This window comes from Oncorhynchus nerka, linkage group LG11, assembly GCF_034236695.1.
Source record: "Oncorhynchus nerka isolate Pitt River linkage group LG11, Oner_Uvic_2.0, whole genome shotgun sequence".
NCBI lineage: Eukaryota > Metazoa > Chordata > Actinopteri > Salmoniformes > Salmonidae > Oncorhynchus > Oncorhynchus nerka.
In genome coordinates this window covers 62083142-62102160 of record NC_088406.1, presented here as the reverse complement: position 1 = coordinate 62102160, position 19019 = coordinate 62083142, and the positions used below count along the sequence as shown (strand labels likewise).

The 19019-nt window shown below is 43.3% G+C and overlaps 2 protein-coding genes and 1 non-coding gene across 5 annotated transcripts; 1 reads left to right on the top strand and 2 right to left on the bottom strand.

The window, feature by feature from the left end:
• The first annotated feature begins 1695 nt into the window (after positions 1-1695).
• On the top strand, positions 1696-15555 carry LOC115137281 (ribosomal protein S6 kinase beta-2-like). Of its 3 annotated transcripts, none has more exons than XM_029673501.2 (16): positions 1696-1767; positions 2798-2852; positions 3152-3189; positions 7391-7505; positions 7656-7724; positions 7889-8036; positions 8193-8250; positions 8409-8509; positions 8649-8739; positions 9982-10072; positions 10215-10322; positions 10569-10631; positions 10878-10955; positions 11732-11839; positions 12362-12474; positions 13571-15555. In XM_029673501.2, the coding sequence occupies exons 1-16, from the start codon at positions 1721-1723 to the stop codon at positions 13752-13754; spliced, it is 1467 nt and encodes a 488-aa protein (XP_029529361.1). In that variant the 5' UTR covers positions 1696-1720; the 3' UTR covers positions 13755-15555. The 3 variants fall into 3 exon arrangements, with proteins under 3 accessions (XP_029529361.1, XP_029529364.1, XP_064880794.1); XM_029673504.2 differs by having other exon boundaries at positions 1720-1919; XM_065024722.1 differs by lacking the exon at positions 1696-1767 and adding an exon at positions 4293-4417 and having other exon boundaries at positions 2815-2852.
• On the bottom strand, positions 11923-11998 carry trnaa-ugc (transfer RNA alanine (anticodon UGC)). Its single transcript has one exon. It is a non-coding gene; the product is annotated as a tRNA-Ala (tRNA).
• A 770-nt stretch (positions 15556-16325) lies between the features above and the next one.
• LOC115137282 (uncharacterized) lies at positions 16326-19019 on the bottom strand. Its single transcript, XM_029673505.2, has 2 exons — positions 18893-19019; positions 16326-17424 (listed from the first exon to the last, which is right to left on the bottom strand). The coding sequence occupies exon 2, from the start codon at positions 17417-17419 to the stop codon at positions 16511-16513; it is 909 nt and encodes a 302-aa protein (XP_029529365.1). The 5' UTR covers positions 17420-17424; positions 18893-19019; the 3' UTR covers positions 16326-16510.

The window sequence follows — 19019 nt, the reverse complement described above, 5'->3', positions numbered from 1 at the left end:
AGGGACTGAACATAAAGTGAGAATATTATTTTGTGACATATTTAACAATTAAAATGTTCTAAATTGAGTAGCTGGCCAGCGCAAGTGAGATTTGGTTCTGGGTGGCAAGATGAATGTGAGAGTAAATATGATATTAAATGGCATTTTGTGAAAAATACACGTGTTTTTGACTAGCAAAAATCCCCTCTTACCGTGAAGTCTGCTTCCTCCCCCAACCATCATACTTTCCCCAATCTTTCCCATGCAGTAATACAATCCAAGGTCTGTGTCCTCAACGCTCTTGATTTTCAATGCCAATGACCTGTTGGCAATCTCTGTCTCGAAACGAAGATTGGATCGGTGCCCATAGATTATATTTCCACCGTTTAGACTCACACACAGCAAAACGGCAGGAGTCTGCTCAGGATTGTGCTTCAACCAGGTTATCTTGTAATGATAAGAGATATTGCAGAGCAAAATGGCAGTATCTCCAAGCTGGACCTCTCGAAACACAGACTCCTCCACAGACTGCCATGGCTTGACAATGAACACTGTTTGATAGATAGATTACAACACATTAGGCAATTTTCTATTTCAATCAAAGAAGAAAAAAACTTGTATAATCAAATCAGGCTATTCATTAAAAAGACCCTCTGCAATTCCAATAAAATATACTCACAAATCATTAAGATAAACCAAAGAGATGCCATTCTCTGTATGCTGTTTCTAGCAGAATTACAGGTCACAAGTTCCAGTCTGACAATGGACAGTTATGTTCACTTGTAAAACCACTAGTTCCAGGAAAGTTCCACTTCCTTTCAGATGTAGACCACCTTCATTAAAAAAAAAAAAAAGCTCAAATCAGGTTTGCCATTTGCAAACCTTCAGAGTCATACCTTGAAACATATGATTTTATAAAAAATTGCCTAAGCCTCCTAAAATAAAAAAGCTTTGTCGTAAATGATATATGCATAGTGCGATGGTTTGGTGTTGTATTCTCATAGGTGAAACGACAGTTGCTTCTGAGCTGGGGTGTTATGGACTGGTCTTGCAAGAAGCTGCGGTCACAGAGGTGTTTAGGTTGTAGGCCTTTCTCTCTCTCACTTCTGTTTACCCTGGAAACGAAACCACCAAAAGAGCTACTGCCTTTGATTGAAACAGACAACGCCAGAGACAATAAAAAAAAGAAAAGAAAGATTGCTTGTTACATCCAAATAGGCTGGGTAGCGCATCTATTGGAGTGTTTTTTTTCTTCGTTTTTGTTACTTTTTTTTATCAGAAAATATTTTCTTCCTTATAATAACAAAAACGTGCGCTCTTTTTGACCAGAGCCCTATGGGGTGCTCTACAATTGGGTGTCAGGTCCGCATACACAATGTTCATAACCTCGATAGTGAAACTGGGATAAAGTCAGTTGGTGGAGAGACCATAATGTCCCTGACCCCTGAACAGCTTCTGTAGAGCTGGAATGCATTTTTTTCCCCCAATGGGAATTGCCTTTCTGACCCATGTCTGCACTTGTCAAAATGCCCATGTCCACTTTTCTAGAAACTTTTTTTTCATGTACGTCTCTTGCTATATTTGTGATTGTACATTGTATATTGTTTGTTCTGTTTTGTTTATAATAAAATAAAATAAAACAGTTCCATATACTGATGTACTGCTGTAAAATAAAAAGCTGCCAATCGCAAGACTTTTACTGATGACGTAGCTAAAAAAAAAGGTAAAAGTTCATTCACACATGCCAAGAGAAACAAACATCAGAACAGCAACAAGGACCAGAGCGAGGTGACAGACAGCTTTTTAAGATAATCGTATTCTTCTTTATGACTACAGTTTAGATCAAACGAGACTGTTGCGAGCGACACAGTAAGGAAAGTGGAATCAGCCAACCTGGCTTCCTTATAAGCTCACTGACTCAGTGGTCACGACGAATGAAGGTATGAGCCGAGGTGAAATGCTAGGCTAGGTTAGCTAACGAACGTTAACTGCATACGACGACCCACAGGTGATACGTTAACGATACTAGTTAGCGGTAGCCGTCAAACCAGCTCTCAAACCGATGTGATCATTAAATAAATATGTATGTTTGATACAGTCAATTTTGTCATTTAACTAGCTCAAGTGACGCAACGAACTTGGTTCTCTAATTTCTACATTCCAACACAGTCTGAACTTTCACATGGTTGGCTTGCTGGCTAGCTCTCTGACTGGTTCTCTTGAATCTAGCCGATTAAACTAAATTCTGCGATTTTAAGATGGAGGCGACTAGTGTGGCTGTGGGCGGACTGGAGCTCCGACATCACATAAATTTAGTTTTTTATCAATAACTACTGATTTCAGCACCCAACAATGCGGGCTATTCTTTTGAGTCCTGAAATCAGGAGTTAGTTTTATAACGTCGTTGAACTCCTGTCCCCCAGATTAGTCACCGCTCAACTCCATTGTAAATCGTTGAGTTTAGTCGGTTTAGTCGGCTTAGTCGGCTATCTCCAACTATGCATGTTGACCGCTCAACAGCTATAGCTAGCTAGCATTAGCATTGCCTTCCCTGCCCGCGGGCCCAGTAAGAAATATTCTCTAATAAATAAACTTCACCCATAGCATCTACGCAGGCTAACCGGTCTTATCTAGGTTAACGTTAGATAACGCCAGCTTCTTGTCCAGCTTTGACAGTGTAGCTGCTTAGTATTTGCACATGTCAGGCATAGCTAACTGGATAGTAACAACAACTGCGTGTTTCACATTGCGAACTCTCTGTCGTTTTTGTAATGACATTTCACACCTAGCTAAGCTATAACTCTAATTTATTTCGCAGGATGGCTGGTGTTTTCGATATTGACCTGGAGTCAGAAGACCTTAGCGACGCAGAGGTGGGGATTTGTCACTTGTTTTGTTGGGAATTTGAGGACACTTTTTTTGTTGTTATGGAAGTAAATTAGGGTACCTAACTAACTTGCTATCAGAGTGTCAGATCGGGGATGTGTTCAGTGTAGTGAAAACGCCCAGAATAAACAGCATATTAACTACAAAGTTGTTCCCCAAAACAAAGATTTATGCATGTTCTGTGATATTAAATAATGCTATCTTCAGTCTATTGCCAGTGACCCTTCTCTTCTCTACAGTGAATTAACTTTGACCCCCTCTCTTCTGGCCCTCTTGTGCTCTGTAGGATGATGTTTGTGACTTCACCGTAGCAGAGACAGACCTGTAAGTGGAACTCTGAATGTAGTCACTTGTCCACCATTCTTGCTTGAGACTATATTGACAAGATGGCGCCAGAGAACATGGCTGACGTTTTATGTTTTCCTAGCCAATTGTGGTTTTTGGTTAGTTTCTTTGCGTTGTTTGTAACTTATTTTCTAACTTATTTTGTATGTAATGTTGCTGCTAACGTCTCTTATGACAGAAAATAACTTCTGGGCATCAGAACTGTGATTACTCACCACGAAGTGGCAGAATCCTTTTTTTCCTTTAATGAGCCTGACGTGAATGATATACTGCTTCCCCGGGAACAGGCCCAGATCCTTGTCATTTGCGTGAAGAAAAGGTGGACAAAAAGGGTCCAGAGGTTGGGCTGCCTTCTGAGAATTCGTAGGCGATCGAGTAAACCCCTACTGCCTTCCATTCTGCTAGCAAATGTGCAATCTTTGGAAAATAAAATTGAAGACCTACGCGGAAGACTAAACTACCAATGGGACATTCAAAACTGTAATAGTCGTGGCTGAACAACGACATTATCAACATACAGCTGTCTGGTTATACGCTGTATCGGCAGGACAGAACAGCAGCGGGGGACTATGTATTTTTGTAAATAGTAGTTGATGCATGATATCTAAGGAAGTCTCAAGGTTTTTCTCACCTGAGGTGGAGTATCTCATGATAACCTGTAGACCACACTATCTACCTGGAGTTTATCTGGATTTTTCATGGCTGTCTACATACCACCACTGATGCTGTCACTGACCGCACTGAATGAGCTTATTCCGCCATAAGCAAACAGGAAAACGCTCACCCAGAGGCGGCGCTCCTAGTAGCCGAAAACTTAAATCAGTCTAAACAAATTTCTATCCTCATATTAAATGTGCAACCAGAGGGGGGGGGGACTCTGGACCACCTTTACTCCACACACAGAGACGTGTACAAAGTTCTCCCTCATTTTGGCAAATCTGACCATAATTCTATCCTCCTGATTCCTGCTTACAAACGGTTGGATTCTGGGTTAAACTTGGGACAGTGTTATACTCAGAAGTATGGTATCTAAGTAGTGATAGAGACTGTTTTTTACATCAAAAGTTAATGTTTATCTGTAGGAGCCAGATGGCTTTGGCATGTGTTGGGTGGATGGGAGGCAGTCACCGGATTGCCAGACGGGATACGGGTGGAGATCTTTGGATTGGGCATCAAGGGGGTTGAGGTCAGGTCAGATCCCCTTAAGGTAATAAACCATTGTTTCTCCCTTATCTCTTCATCTTCCAGTTGAACCATAAAAGATGTAAGGATTTGGAGAGAAGGAGTGCCTAAATTGGAGTATATATTAGATGTCGACCGATTATGATTTTTCATCGCCAAGGCCGATTATTGGAGGACCAAAAAGGCCGATACCGATTAATCGGCTTTTTGAATTGATTTTTTATTAATTTGTAATAGTGACAATTACAACAATACTGAATGAACACTTATTTTAACTTAATATCAATAAAAATCTATTTAGCCTCAAATAAATAATGAAACGTTCAATTTGGTTTAAATAATGCAAAAAACAAAGTGTTGGAGAATAAAGTAAAAGTGCATTATGTGCCATGTAAAAAAAGCTAACCTTTGAGTTCCTGGCTCAGAACATGAGAACATATGAAAGTTGGTGGTTCCTTTTAACATGAGACTTCAATATTCTAAGGTAAGAGGTTTTAGGTTGTAGTTAATATAGTATTTATAGGACTATTTCTCTCTATACCATTTGTATTTCATATACCTTTGACTATTGGATGTTCTTATAGGCACTTTAGTATTGCCAGTGTAACAGTATAGCTTCCGTCCCTCTCCTCGCCCCTACCTGGGCTCGAACCAGGAGCACAACGATAACAGCCACACTCGAAGCAGCGTTACCCATCGCTCCACAAAAGCCACAGCCCTTGCAGAGCAAGGGGAATAACTACTCCAAGTCTCAGAGCGAGTGACGTTTGAAACGCTATTAGCGCACACCCAGCTAACTAGCTAGCCATTTCACATTGAAGTCATAAACAGCGCTGTGCTTGCGAAGAGCTGCTGGCAAAACGCACGAAAGTGCTGTTTGAATGAATGCTTACGAGCCTGCTGCTGCCTACCATCGCTCAGTCAGACTGCTCTATCAAGTCAGACTTAATTATAACATAACACACAGAAATACAAGCCATTGCTCATTAATATGGTCAAATCCGGAAACTATAATTTCGAAAACAAAACGTTTATTTCAGTGAAATACGGAACCGTTCGGTATTTTATCTGACGGGTGGCATCCCTAAGTCAAAATATTCTTGTTATATTGCACAACCTTCAATGTTATGCCCTCCGACGAACCATCAAACAGGCAAAGCGTCAATACAGGACTAAGATCGAATCGTTCTACACCGGCTCAGATGCTCGTCGGATGTGGCAAGGCTTACAAACAATTACATACTACAAAGGGAAGCAAAGCCGAGATCTGCCCAGTGGCACGAGCCTACCAGGCGAGCTAAACTACTTCTATGCTCGCTTCGAGGCAAATAACACTGAAAATTGCATGAGAGCACCAGCTGTTCCGGAAGACTGTGTGATCACGCTGTCCGCAGCCGATGTAAGACCTTTAAACAGGTCAACATTCACAAGGCCGCAGGGCCAGACGGATTACCAGTACGTGAACAGCGAGCATGCGCTCACCAACTGGCACGTGTCATCACTGACAGTCTGTAATATCAACATGTTTTAAGCAGACCACCATAGTCCCTGTGCCCAAGAACACTAAGGTAACCTGCCTAAATGACTACCGACCCGTAGCACTCACGTCTGTAGCCATGAAGTGCGTTGAAAGGCTGGTAATGGCTTACATCAACACCATTATCCCAGAAACCCTAGGCCCACTCTAATTTCTATACCGCCCTAACAGATCCACAGATGATGCAATCTCTATTGCACTCCACACTACCCTTTCCCACCTGGACGAAAGGAACACTTATGTGAGAATGCTATTCATTGACTACAGCTCAGCATTCAACACCATAGTGCCCTCAAAGCTCATCAATAAGCTTAGGACCCTGGGACTAAACACCTCCCTCTGCAACTGGATCCTGGACTTCTGATGGACCGCCCCCAGGTGGTAAGGGTAGGTAACAAAACATCCGCCACACTGATCCTCAACACAGGGGCCCCTCGGGGGTGCATGCTCAGTCCCCTCCTGTACTCCCTGTTCACTCATGACTGCAGGGCCAGGCACGACTCCAACACCATCATTGAGTTTGCTGATGACACAACAGTGGTTGGCCTGATCACCGACAACGGCGGGACAGCCTATAGGGAGGAGATCAGAGACCTGGCCATGTGGTGCCAGGACAACAGCCTCTCCCACAACGTGATCAAGACAAATGAGATGATTGTGGACTACAGGAAAAAGAGGACTGAGCACTTCCCCATTCTCATCAACGAGGCTACAGTGGAGCAGGTTGAAAGCTTCAAGTTCCTTGGTGTCCACATCGCCAACAAACTAACATAGTCCAAGCACACCAAGACAGTCGTGAAGAGGGCACGACAAGACCTATTCTCCTCGGGAGACTTAAAAGAAGCTTCTGGCCATCCAGGACCTCTATACCAAACAGTGTCAGAGGAAGGCCCTAAAAATGGTCAGACTCCAGCCACCCGAGTTATTGACTGTTCTCTCTGCTACCGCATGGCAAGTGGTACCGGAGTGCCAAGTCTAGGTCCAAGAGGGTCAAAACAGATTTGACCCCTAAGCCATAAGACTCCTGAATATCTAATCAAATGGCTACCCAGACTATTTGCATTGCCCACACCCCCCTCTTACACTGCTGTTACTCTTTGTTATCTATGCATAGTCACTATAATAATTATACCAACATGTGCATATTACCTCAAATAACCGGTGCCACCGCACATTGACTCTGTACCGGTACCCCCTGTGTGTTGTCTCGCTATTTTTATTTTACTGCTGCTCTTTAATTACTTGTTACTTTTATTTCTTATTCTTACTCTTTTTTTTTCCCTTTTTTTTCAACTGCATTGTTGGTTAGGGGCTCGTAAGTAAGCATTTTACTGTAAGGTGTACACCTGTAGTATTTGGCACATGTGACTAATACAATTTGGTTTGATCTTTCACTGAATCCTTTAAACTCACCCTCACTCATTCCCCTCTTCCTAACTCTCTTATCCCCCTCTCACTTAGTGTTCAGACAGAAGAGATAGAGCTGACCAGTGCCGTTGTCAACAGAGACAGTGAGAGGATCGGACCAGACAGCTTTGAGCTGCTAAGTGTGCTGGGCAAGGGGGGCTATGGCAAGGTGTGTGTGTGTCCGTCCGTCAATCAGTGCGTGTTTGTATTTCTAAGAGTTTCAGCTTCACAATGTACTTGGATATACACCATGCTCTTGATCAGAAACTCATCCCGTTTGTCATTAACCTATTTTAACAATTGTATTTTTTACTTGCAGGTTTTCCAGGTACGGAAAGTGCAGGGTGCACAGACGGGGAAGATATTCGCCATGAAGGTTTTAAAGAAGGTACATAAGATTCCTCTCAATCATTTTTCTCAACCAAAAGAATGCTCTAAACATTGCTACGGTACCAGGGCAAAATGTAATACCTCTAAATACACAACTGACTTTCTCCTATCTTCACCCCCCCCCTCTCCTCCCACCCATCCCTCGCTTTCTCTCCCTGCCAGGCGAAGATCGTGTGTAACGCCAAGGACACGGCCCACACACGTGCGGAGCGGGAGATTCTGGAGACGGTGCGGCACCCCTTCATCGTGGACCTGCTGTACGCCTTCCAGACCGGGGGTAAACTCTACCTCATCCTGGAGTGTCTCAGTGGTGAGCGATTCGGGAGGGAGAGGGACCTGCTGTATGCTTTTGACCTCGTCCTGGAGGGAGGGGATCTGGGGTAGGAGAACCGTGTCGATCTCTGAATCCTGGCACGTCAACTTCTATCGACACTTCAATCTCCTTAATGGTGTTTTTGTTTATCAGGTGGAGAACTGTTCATGCAGCTGGAGAAGGAAGGAATCTTCATGGAGGACACAGCCTGGTAAAAGCCAGATGCTTAGCTTCAGGTTATCATCGAGAAAGTGTGACGCTGAGGCCATAAACAGCAGTGAATTTCCATGTGAACATTTTGTAGGAGAGAGTGTTGCGCATGCGTACAGAGGAGTGTTAATAAATGTTTTTCCCCTCTTTGACAAACAGTTTTTATCTGGGCGAGATCGTGCTTGCTTTGGGACACCTCCACTCAAATGGAATCATCTACCGAGACCTCAAACCAGAGAATATCATGCTGAACCACCAAGGTGTGTCTGTCTGTTACGTAGAAATCAATATCAGTGAGATTAACATAGCATCTTTAAAAAAAAAAAAAATTGATCTGCTATGGATTGGATTATTGTTATGGTTTAGAATTGACAGCGATATTGTGTTTCTGTCTCCCAGGACACATCAAGCTGACCGACTTTGGCCTGTGTAAGGAGTCCATTCACGACGGCGCGGTCACGCACACCTTCTGTGGGACCATAGAGTACATGTGAGTCTAGCACCACGCTGATGAGGATGCCGTCTCTGAGTCGGCTATCGCCAAAGATTTTTATAGCTACACCAAGATAGATGTCGTTTCCAATGTGAACAGATGAGTCATAGTGGGTAGAACAAACAAGGAGGTGTGCAGAGCCAAGCACGGGCTAGCGAGATCCAATTGGCCCGTTCTAGCATGCATCTGCACATTTCCGTTGACTCAATTCAACTTTGCACTCCTAAACAGCGCAATTTGTTAAACTTTGGCAAACGCTAAGGTCTACAAAACTTAGTCCACTCTGTTCATAACATATTCTAGTTTTGTGAACAGAACTGTGTTGATCCAATGTTTCATCGATGAGAAAACGTGCATAATGTTGGCCAAAGTCCTTCTCGTTCCATCTTCTCCCACTGCCCACCAGTGGGCCTCCTCTCACTACCATATTTGCTAGTGAGTGGAAACGCCACGCGGATGCTTCATATTTATGCGTCCAGTGAAATATCTGTCTCATTGTTCTATATGTGCTATCGCTCTCTGAGGCTGCACTACGGGTCGCTGTAGTAGTCATAGTTCAGATAGGTCTTAGTTCACCTAACTAGTTCTAGTACAATTCTTCCCCTCCTTCCTGAAGTCAAGTGTGGATTTAAAAACGTTACATTTGTCCATGGGCTGCATGGCCTAGTGTGCCATTTCCGCCATATTCCTTACACGAACTATGTTTTTATGCGAGTTGTGTAATAGCGTATATTTAAACATTTAAAAACGGTTATGATGGTAGCATTTTATAAAGGGGGGTAGCTAGTCAGTAATGTTAACAGATAATTTGTTGAATCAACATCTTTTTGTGTCTGCAAAATGAATTATACGAGAAATGGAGGTGGAAACCCCTTTATGCGCACATATTGATATAATAACCATCATATTGAGGTAAACTTGAGTCACGGGATGATATGGTGTGTGGTCATGCCACTTCGACTGGGGAAAATCATTCAATTTATTAGGCTACAGATGAAATGACTTATGATAAACTTGTGCAGATTTTATTTATTCGGGTTTTAGAATATTCGCATAAAAATCTGTCGCATATTGGATTCTCTTTCAATCCAGGAAGGGGAGTGAACAGTTCACACTTATAGGAGAAGGTTGAGAATCGAATCACAGCCAATTCTTATGACTCTTCTACCTGCGCTCTCTAGCCCCTCACTCTTTCCCTCTTTCTTACATTTTCTCGGCCTCCACCTCTCTTCCTCTCAGGGCTCCAGAGATTCTGACGCGTACAGGGCACAACCGGGCGGTGGACTGGTGGAGTCTTGGTGCCCTGATGTATGACATGATGACGGGCTCGGTGAGAGACAGACAGAATGAGGGGGAGGGAGAGCGCCTGCATGAATGATGGGGGGGGAAATGGGAACATTTTTGATGCTTCTTTCTAAACCAATCAGATACCATTTGAAAGACGTTTGACTCAAACCTCTGGTCCCCCGTAGCCTCCGTTCACAGCTGAGAACAGGAAGAAGACCATTGATAAGATCTTGAAGTGTAAACTCAACCTACCGCCCTACCTCACACTGGACGCCCGAGACATGATCAAAAAGGTAGAGGCGCCCACACCTCCCCATCTCGTTAGGTTGAAGAACATTCATCCTCCTAAGTCTAGAGGTCACTTTCTCTCTCTCGCCCACTGCCTTACTCTCTCTTGTTCTGTCTCTCCTCTCTCGCCTCATCTGTTTTTCTTCATCTCTCTGTTCAATTGAATTCAAAGGGCTTCGTTGGCAGGGGAACATGTTTACGTTGCCAAAGCAAGTGAAATGTATAATCATCTCTTTTGTCCCTGTGTGTAGCTGCTGAAGAAGAGTCCTCTTCAGAGGCTAGGCTCCAGTGCGGCAGACTGTAAAGACATAGAGGTGATCTTTTTTGTTTTCTATTGACATCATCAACCATTGTAATAGGCTTGGGGTCAATTCAGGAAGTGAACAGAAATGTCTACCTCCTTGAATTGACTGAAATGAAATGTACCCTAAGCCTGCTTTATGATCAGTTCTTATACTGATAGCAAATTGAACAAAATCCAATAGTTCATGAGCCTGTACCTGCGTTGTACAGGGATAGATTCTAAGTGCTGCGGGGGGGTTTTTCTGCTGGGTTTACAGAAGCATCCCTTCTTCAGACACATCAACTGGGACGACCTGCTGAGTAAGAGGTGTGAGCCGCCCTACAAGCCATGCCTGGTACGACCACTATACTACTGTCACTCTCTCAACAGTCGCTTTGTATTCGATAGCTAAAATGTCAAATCTGTGCTGTCTTTTTTAAATATATATATATATATAATTGAGGACGTACCTGTAAAGTTTGAAACTGTGGCATACCACTCTGAGTACAGTTTCTCCATCCCTCTGAGTACGGTTACATGCGCACAATAATATGATTATTGGGGATAGTCAGGTGAATATAATAGTTGGTTTAAAACGTTTACATGCTTTACAAGAACGATTTTCCATAATCCGGCTTACATGGAAATGGGACTGATGGGACTTTTTGATGAATGCAGAAAATCGTCAATCAAAATAAACGTTCTACCACAGCGACCATGTTATTTTTGGGAAGCCTTATCAGTTCTAAGTTCGGGACATATAACGTTTACGTGAAAACAATTTCTAAGATTGCATACGTTTTTGTTTTTCCGAACTCTCTTCACTCGCACATTAGACAGAGGCTTGCGCTGCTGGAACGCCAATTGAGCTGTTTTACACGTCTTAATAATTCAAACGATTTGCTCAGAAAACCAGATGTTTTAATCGGCGTATGCTTACTTTGATTTTGACCTTACGCAGATTAAGATAAGCAGAGTAAAGGGTTCACATGACTATTGCTGTGCACAGCCTATTGCCATAATCAGTTGAAGATCTCATTATTAGTGTGCATGTAAACATACTCATCCCCGCATTTTATGTGTCTTCTCTCTCTATTCAACCACTTCCCCCTCTCGCTTCACCCCCTGTAGCAGTCGGATGAGGACGTGAGTCAGTTTGACACGAGGTTCACCAAGCAGACTCCGGTGGACAGTCCTGACGACTCCACAATCAGCCACCAGCACGAACACGCCTTCGCTGTGAGACTGTTACATTTTAGTCCTTTAACAGATGCTCTTATCCAGAGTAACTTACAGTAGTGAACAACATACGTTTTCAGTACTGGTCCCACATGGGATTTGAACCCAGAACCCTGGCATTGCAAGCACCACGCTCTACCAACTGAGCCACACGGGACCACGATTACCTCCTTTGTCACCGCTCCATCTCTCTCCTTTTGCTCCCTTCATCTTTTCCTTCAGTAATTTTCCTCCTTTCACCTCTCTCTGTCATGGGTTCACGCTTTCTTCTCAACCTCACACATGGGTCATGTTCATTTGGCACGAAACGGAACAAAATTGACAAATGGGGACTGGTCCAATAAAAGGTTGTTTTTAGTTCTAAAACGGTTTCAGCTGCGAGTATTATTGAACGTGACCCTGTTCTCACCTTTAACAAAACACCCCTTATTCTGGTCTTTCCCAAACCAACATAGAGTAGTGAAAGTGTTGCTGGAATGACTAGTCATCCTATATAATTAATTAATGGATGTTGTCTGTCAGGGTTTTACCTACGTGGCTCCCTCTGTGTTGGAGAGTCTGAAGGAGGGCTTCTCCTTTGAGCCGCGGACACGTCCCGTGCGCAGACACAACAGCAGTCCACGCACCCCCATCAGGTGACACACACACACGTATGCACGGACATACACTCACCTTCGGCTTTGTTTCGACTGAAGCTAAATATTTTAATTTGGCTCTACTCCAGCATTTTGGATTTGAGATCAAACGTTTCGTATGAGGCGGCAGTACAGAAATTCACCTTTAATTTTTAATTTGAGGGTATTTTCACATATCTGTTTTGCCGTTTTTGCAGCCTGAATTAAATTATTCTTTAAATTCTTCAAGCACTGTCAAGTTGGTTGTTGATCATTGCTAGACAGCCATTTTCCAGTCTTGCAATAGATTTTCAAGTAGATTTAAGTCAAAACTGTAACCAGGCCACTTGGGAACATTCAATGTCATCTTGGTAAGCAACTCCAGTGTATATTTGTCTTTGAGTTTTAGGTAATTGTCCTGTTGAAAAGTGAATTTGTCTCCCAGTCTGAAAATCAAACTGAACCTGGTTTTCATCTAGGATTTTTTTTTTTATCCCCCTGAACTCCCTAGTCCTTGCCGATGACAAGCATACCCATAACATGAGGCAGCCACCACCATGCTTGACAATATGGCGAGTGGTACTCAGTCATGTGTTGTGTTGGATTTGCCCCAAACACAACGCTTTGCATTCAGGACATAAAGTTAATTTCTTTGCAACATTTCTTGAAGTTTTACTTGAGTGCCTTTTTTCATTTTCAATTCATTTTAAAAAATGTCAAAAAATAATTCCACTTTGACACAATCTCAATATAATACATTTTCAATTCGGGCTGTAGGGGTGTGTGAATTCTTTCTGAAGGCACTGTATCCCCATAACATGATTAACCTCCCCTGTTATTGGTAGTGGTGAGAGGTTAACTTGATCTCAAATCTAAAAATGCTGGAGTATAAAACCAAATGAAAAGATTTAGCTTCACTGTCCAAATAAATACTTAGGGTAGTGTGTATGCATGAACATGCATGGTGTGTATATATATATATATAATATGGAACGAGGTCTGGGAGAGAAGGTCTATCTATCTCACACCTCTCTCAACCCCACCAACAGATTGATATGTATTTCCCTTCTCTAATGTCTCATTTCTTTCTATTATTCTTCTTCTTCTCTCTCCTCAGTCCTCTCAAGTTCTCTCTCCCCGGGTCGTTCGCCAAGTCCTCAGGGGGAGGAGAGAGCGAGTCGGACCTTCTCTCCCAGACCTCGTTCCATCTCCCGCCGACCGCCCCGCCCACCGACAACGGCGCCACGCAGCCAATCAGCACGCCGGGCCGGAACAAGAAGCAGAAGGGTAACCGGAGATGAACTGGAGTCAGGAGGAGTCTGAGCTTTTGGCCGCGTTCCAGGCCGACTACTTTGCAGTCGTGCCGCGCGCATCCACCAATGGCTGATTGCCACGTCATCGACAGTTGGGCGCTGGTTGCTATATCATACGATGTGGTTAGCGGATATGTTTAACACCTATCCAGGCGTTGTGACATCTGGCAGACAACTGCTAGTCTGTCTGGAACGCGGCCGTCCTCAGGAGGCCCTGTGTTTCTCACAGTCTGGGTCCCAATCCCCATACTGTGCACTCGCTCCCTTCCCCTTATACCCTCGTTGACTCATTCCTTTGAGGTCTGAATGGGGGTGAGCTTAGTGGTCATTTTGAAGAGCTACAGGGTGTGTAGGTCTTTGTTCCAGCCAAGCACTAACACACCTGATTCAGGTCTTGATGATTAGTCTAGTAGAATCAGATGTGGTAGTGCTGGGCTTGGTGCCCACCTCCACCTGCTTTTACATGTCCAGTTGTCACAGACCCACTAAGGGAAGTCAACAAGAGTTTAGGGAACGGGTTGAGTTATCAGTTTGGGATCCAGCCACTTCACTTGAATGTTTCTCAACTTGCCACATAAGCAAAGAGAACACCAACTACTGCCAAAGCATTTGACATTGCTGTTATCAAAATGTTAAAGGTCGACTTTGGGCAGAAATAACAGCTTTAAAACTGTATAACTGATCAATGCACGGTCTTACCAGGTTATTTAATGCTTTAAAAAACCAAACAATTTGATGAATAAGACATTTCACTACAGAAGTGGCATTTCTTCCTGAGCTCTACAGTTTCTGGCCAAAAACAAATCATGTGAAATTGACGTCCACGTGTACTGGAGGAGTTCCTGGCTAGCTACATTGGCTAACGAACTAGCAACGTTCGGCACGGCACGCACGACCAGCAAAACACATCAATGAACTACCAAAGGCACAGCTCCATTTTCTGTTTGGAAGTTGAGAAATAGGCAGTTGGACCGTATTTCGTTCCCAAAGTCGACCTCTAAATGGGTCGTTTTAGGCTAGTGATCATGGTCATAATGCAAGAATGAAAGTATTGAATGACGCACATTTTCAAAAACACTGTGTAAAATAGACACTCTGCTTAAAGATGGTCTTTAAAATATATAGTATTTTTTTGGTTTATGGGAACGACTGCATTTATACATGAGCTCGTATTACAGCTGTGAAGCAATTCGGCTCATATGTATGAGTCCCATGTGTCTGAAGCGATGTTGAATTAGCCTTTTATTTTGAACATGCACTCCTCCCATTTACTTTACTCATGTCACGCAGAACCATAGTTCGAGCAAACCGTTGTATATGTGGGCAGACCTGGGTTCAAATAGTATTTGTTTTCTAACCGCTTGAGCTCCGCTCGATTGAGCTCGTCTGCCGAAATGGGACCAATGGAATAGTCCCAAAAGTCGTAAATGCCCATTTGGCGCTCCAGTCAGGCTCAATCAAATGATCAAAGAAAATGGATACTAACGTGGCACCCGTTCACATTCTTGGTGAACTCTGTTTATCCATGGCTCTTTCATCAACTATCCTGGCTTACTGTTGTGAGGACTAGTTTTGGAAGACACAAGACCTCTGTGTCATATATTTGTGTCTGGGGACGGAAATAATATTGGCAAATGTATATTTCATTTAAATATAGTATTATTTAATGGACTGATGACATGTTCTGGATCAAAGTGGAATGTTTGATTTGATTTTCTCTGGCTAATGTGGTTGTGAGGAAGATAGGGTTGCAGAATCCTGAAGAATAAAGACATATTGAATGTCTGGACTCTGTGGTATTCATTTTGGTTTAATGCAATGTCTGTCTGGTCAGTCCATCTGTCTGTTACAGGAATTGAACAACAGCCTCCATAGTCCAGAGGTAATGCAGGATATAGTTCCCTAACTGTGTGCTGTTGACCTGTGGGTCAGTCCTAATAATTGAATAATTCTAACACATTTAGTGATTAAACAATCGCTGAAAACTTTCTCTTGCACACGTATGGTTGCGGCCAAATACACTGGGTATACTAAATGTTAGGAACGCCTTAATGTCGAGGTGCAAAAAAAAAAAATGCTTATTTTATCTGTCTCCCTTCATCTACAATGATTTGAAGGGGATTAATATGTGGGATCATAGCTTTCACCTGGTCAGTCTGTCATGGAAAGAGCAGGTGTTCATAATGTTTTGTATACTGTGTATTTTGGCGCCCTTGCACTTTTTCAATGGAGGTTAATGCAGCAGAATGTTCTGTTTTTCCTCTTTACTAAACTGATTGAATGGATATTTGTACCTAGTAGGCAACTGCAACTTACCACAGGTGAGAGAACTTACACACACTCACCTACCTCCAACCAAATTAATTATAATTCAGAATCATTTAGTCCAGGACGTATTTTACTTTGAAGTGACAAATCTCAATATCTGTTATTAAAAAAAAAAATGTAGGTGCAGTTGTAAATCAAACAAATACACGTGAACACTGTTTTCAACATCAACTAATTTGAGCAGAAATGGGGAATTGTGCAAATGTGTGTGATATAAATTAGAAGCAGGAATCTATTAGTCAGTTTATTAAAACACAAATGTAACAGGGATTACCAAAAAATTATATTTGGCTGAAATTAACATTGACACGCTTAAATGAAAAATATACTCCATAGGAAGAGTGAATTGAGTCACAAAATTAACATCTTCAACAATTTTATTTTATCCCACTCTTAACCTCTTCCTCCCTCTTTCCTTACAGTGCTGTGAGGTCACAAGTATCTCCCTCACCGGAGTTTTCCCCTGTTCGCTCTTCTTCACCACCCTCCTTCCTTCCATCAGTCCTCTCTCCTTTCATGTTATACTGGCCTCCCTCGCTCCCACTCTTCCTCTTCACCGCCTCCTTTTTCTCATCATCCTCTAGGTTCTTGGCTCTCTCGCTGAGGTCAATCCCATCTAAACTGGAGTAGTCGTCTGAGGAATCTCCATCCTGTCCCCCTCTCGCTCCTGCAGCAGCCTCTCCATCTCCACTCTTCTCTCCCTCCTCCTCTTCCCCCTCCACCACTCTCTTCCCGGGCCAGAGGGTGAGCCCCAGCCAATCCTCCAGGCTTCTAACCCTGCCCCTCATGCGCTCCCTGACGCCCAATAACAGCCGAGGGGCGGAGCCATCCTGGCCTGAGTGGCGGCTTTTCCACTTGTAGAAGCACAGCACGGTAATCGCTAGGAGAAGAATGATGACCAGGACCACGATGAACGGAGCAGGTGAGGGTTTATTACGGGATGGAGTGGTTGAGGTGCTGGGGGAGGTCTTGGGAAGAGACGTAGGGATTGTCTGTTTAGTGAGTGGGGGGGATGTGGTCTTTTCAGTCTGCTGGGTTGTGTTTCCTGATGTTGCAGATGTCTGACTCTCTGTGGATGTGGGTGTACCATTCGGGGGGGCTATTGTCATGCCAGAATGATTACCATGCATTCCTCTGTCATGCTTCTCAGGTGTGGATTGGTCAGTGGAGTTCCTGGTATCATTTAAAAGTCCACCTCTCGCGCTCGTCTTTTCAGTTTGTGTGTTCTCGTTGAAAGTTCCATTAGAGTCAGGCGTGGCTTCATGGACGAAGATCAAGAGGACCAGAGAGAGCATGCTCAGCGCCAGGGTGATATTGGCCTTCATTGTGACTGAGAGAGAGAGAGACAGAGAGAAATGGAGGATAAGGTGATGTCAGCCTAACATGGTGGGTGATAGGAAGAAATGTAACACAGGCCTAAATGACTCATATGAGGTGGAGAATGAGAACAAGAAACAGAACACCAAAGTAGGTTACAACGTATTTGCTGTTTTAAGTGTACAATAAAAGGGACTTCATATTTATGTTAAGATTTATTTCATGCATCGGAAACACAAAGGTGTGCTCGCATGCACACGCACGCATGCACCGACACACAGGAAATGGCGGTGTGCTCCAGAAGCTGTTGTTAACAGGAACTAAAGGCTGCTTTTGCGGCTGAGCCACCTGTCCTGCATCCTCCCTCGTTTTGCAAACTGAACCACCATTTGACAACGCATGCAACTAGCAGAAGAAGGTCCATGAGAGGAAAAAGAGAGAGAACGCCCAGTCTAAACATTCACATTACTATCGCAGATTCAAAATGGCTGAATTTTCCCTTAAGAAAGCAAAAACACTAAGTAACTGAAGATTTAGACCACTGCAAAGCCTTTAACCTTCTCTACATTCCTGAACAACGGCACACACAGAAGAGGTCAATAACCACTGTATGGCCAATTTACTCTCTTTCATTCAATTTAAGTAATAAAGCAGAACTATAGACCATATGACCTCATCTGTTCTGTCAGTATAATCTCTGTGGTGCTTCAATTGCTGAGCTGTGTTGTGGTAACCAGGCCCAGCCCACAGAGAACTATTAGAATCCAACACTCAAACCAACATGAATTTCTAAAACGGACAACTGATTGTGTCTGTGCATGTTTCCAACTGATAAAACAAAGTCGGATTGGATTAGAATGACTATGTCCATCCGCAGGAGTCTAAATCCTTCTCGAACACAACCAAAACCGTGCTAAATTTGCTTGGTCAATTCTCAACCGTGAAAAAACGGAAATCAAGAACATCAATGGAAATATTAAGTCCTGCTTAAATAGGAAGTGGAAGACAGGATGAGAAAATAAGAAATCAAGTGTGGTCACATAATGTGCCACCCCAAACACTGTCATGTTCAGATAGCCTAGTGGAAAGGTTGCTGGATCAAATCCCCAAGCCGTTAGGTGAAAATTTGTTCTGCCCCTGAACAAGGCAGTTAACCCACTGTTCCCGGTAGGCTGTCATTGTAAATGAGAATTTGTTCTGAACTGACTTCCCCGTGTTAAATAAAGTTTTTTTTATTTTTATGTTTTTGAAGTGGTGGGGTCGAGAGGGGTTGGGGGCGAAAGGTGTGGACATCGGGAGGAGATGTCGAAATGGACAACAGAGAAAAGGAGAGGATGGAGAGATTGGAGGAAAGGATCAATGACAAAGGCCCAGAGAAAGACGGTCACAGACGGAGTGAGCAGAAAGCATCAAACATGACAGAGAAAACAAAGGCTTATCAAACGAATAAACATGACATGAAATCAAAGTGTTCAACTCACCTGATCAATGTGATCGGTCGCTTCTGAAGTTGACAGGGAAACACAACTGAATGAACGGAGAGAAAAGATTGAAAGAGCGGGGGCTCTTGCAGATGTGTATGAAAATCGGTTAGAGAGAGAGAGAGAG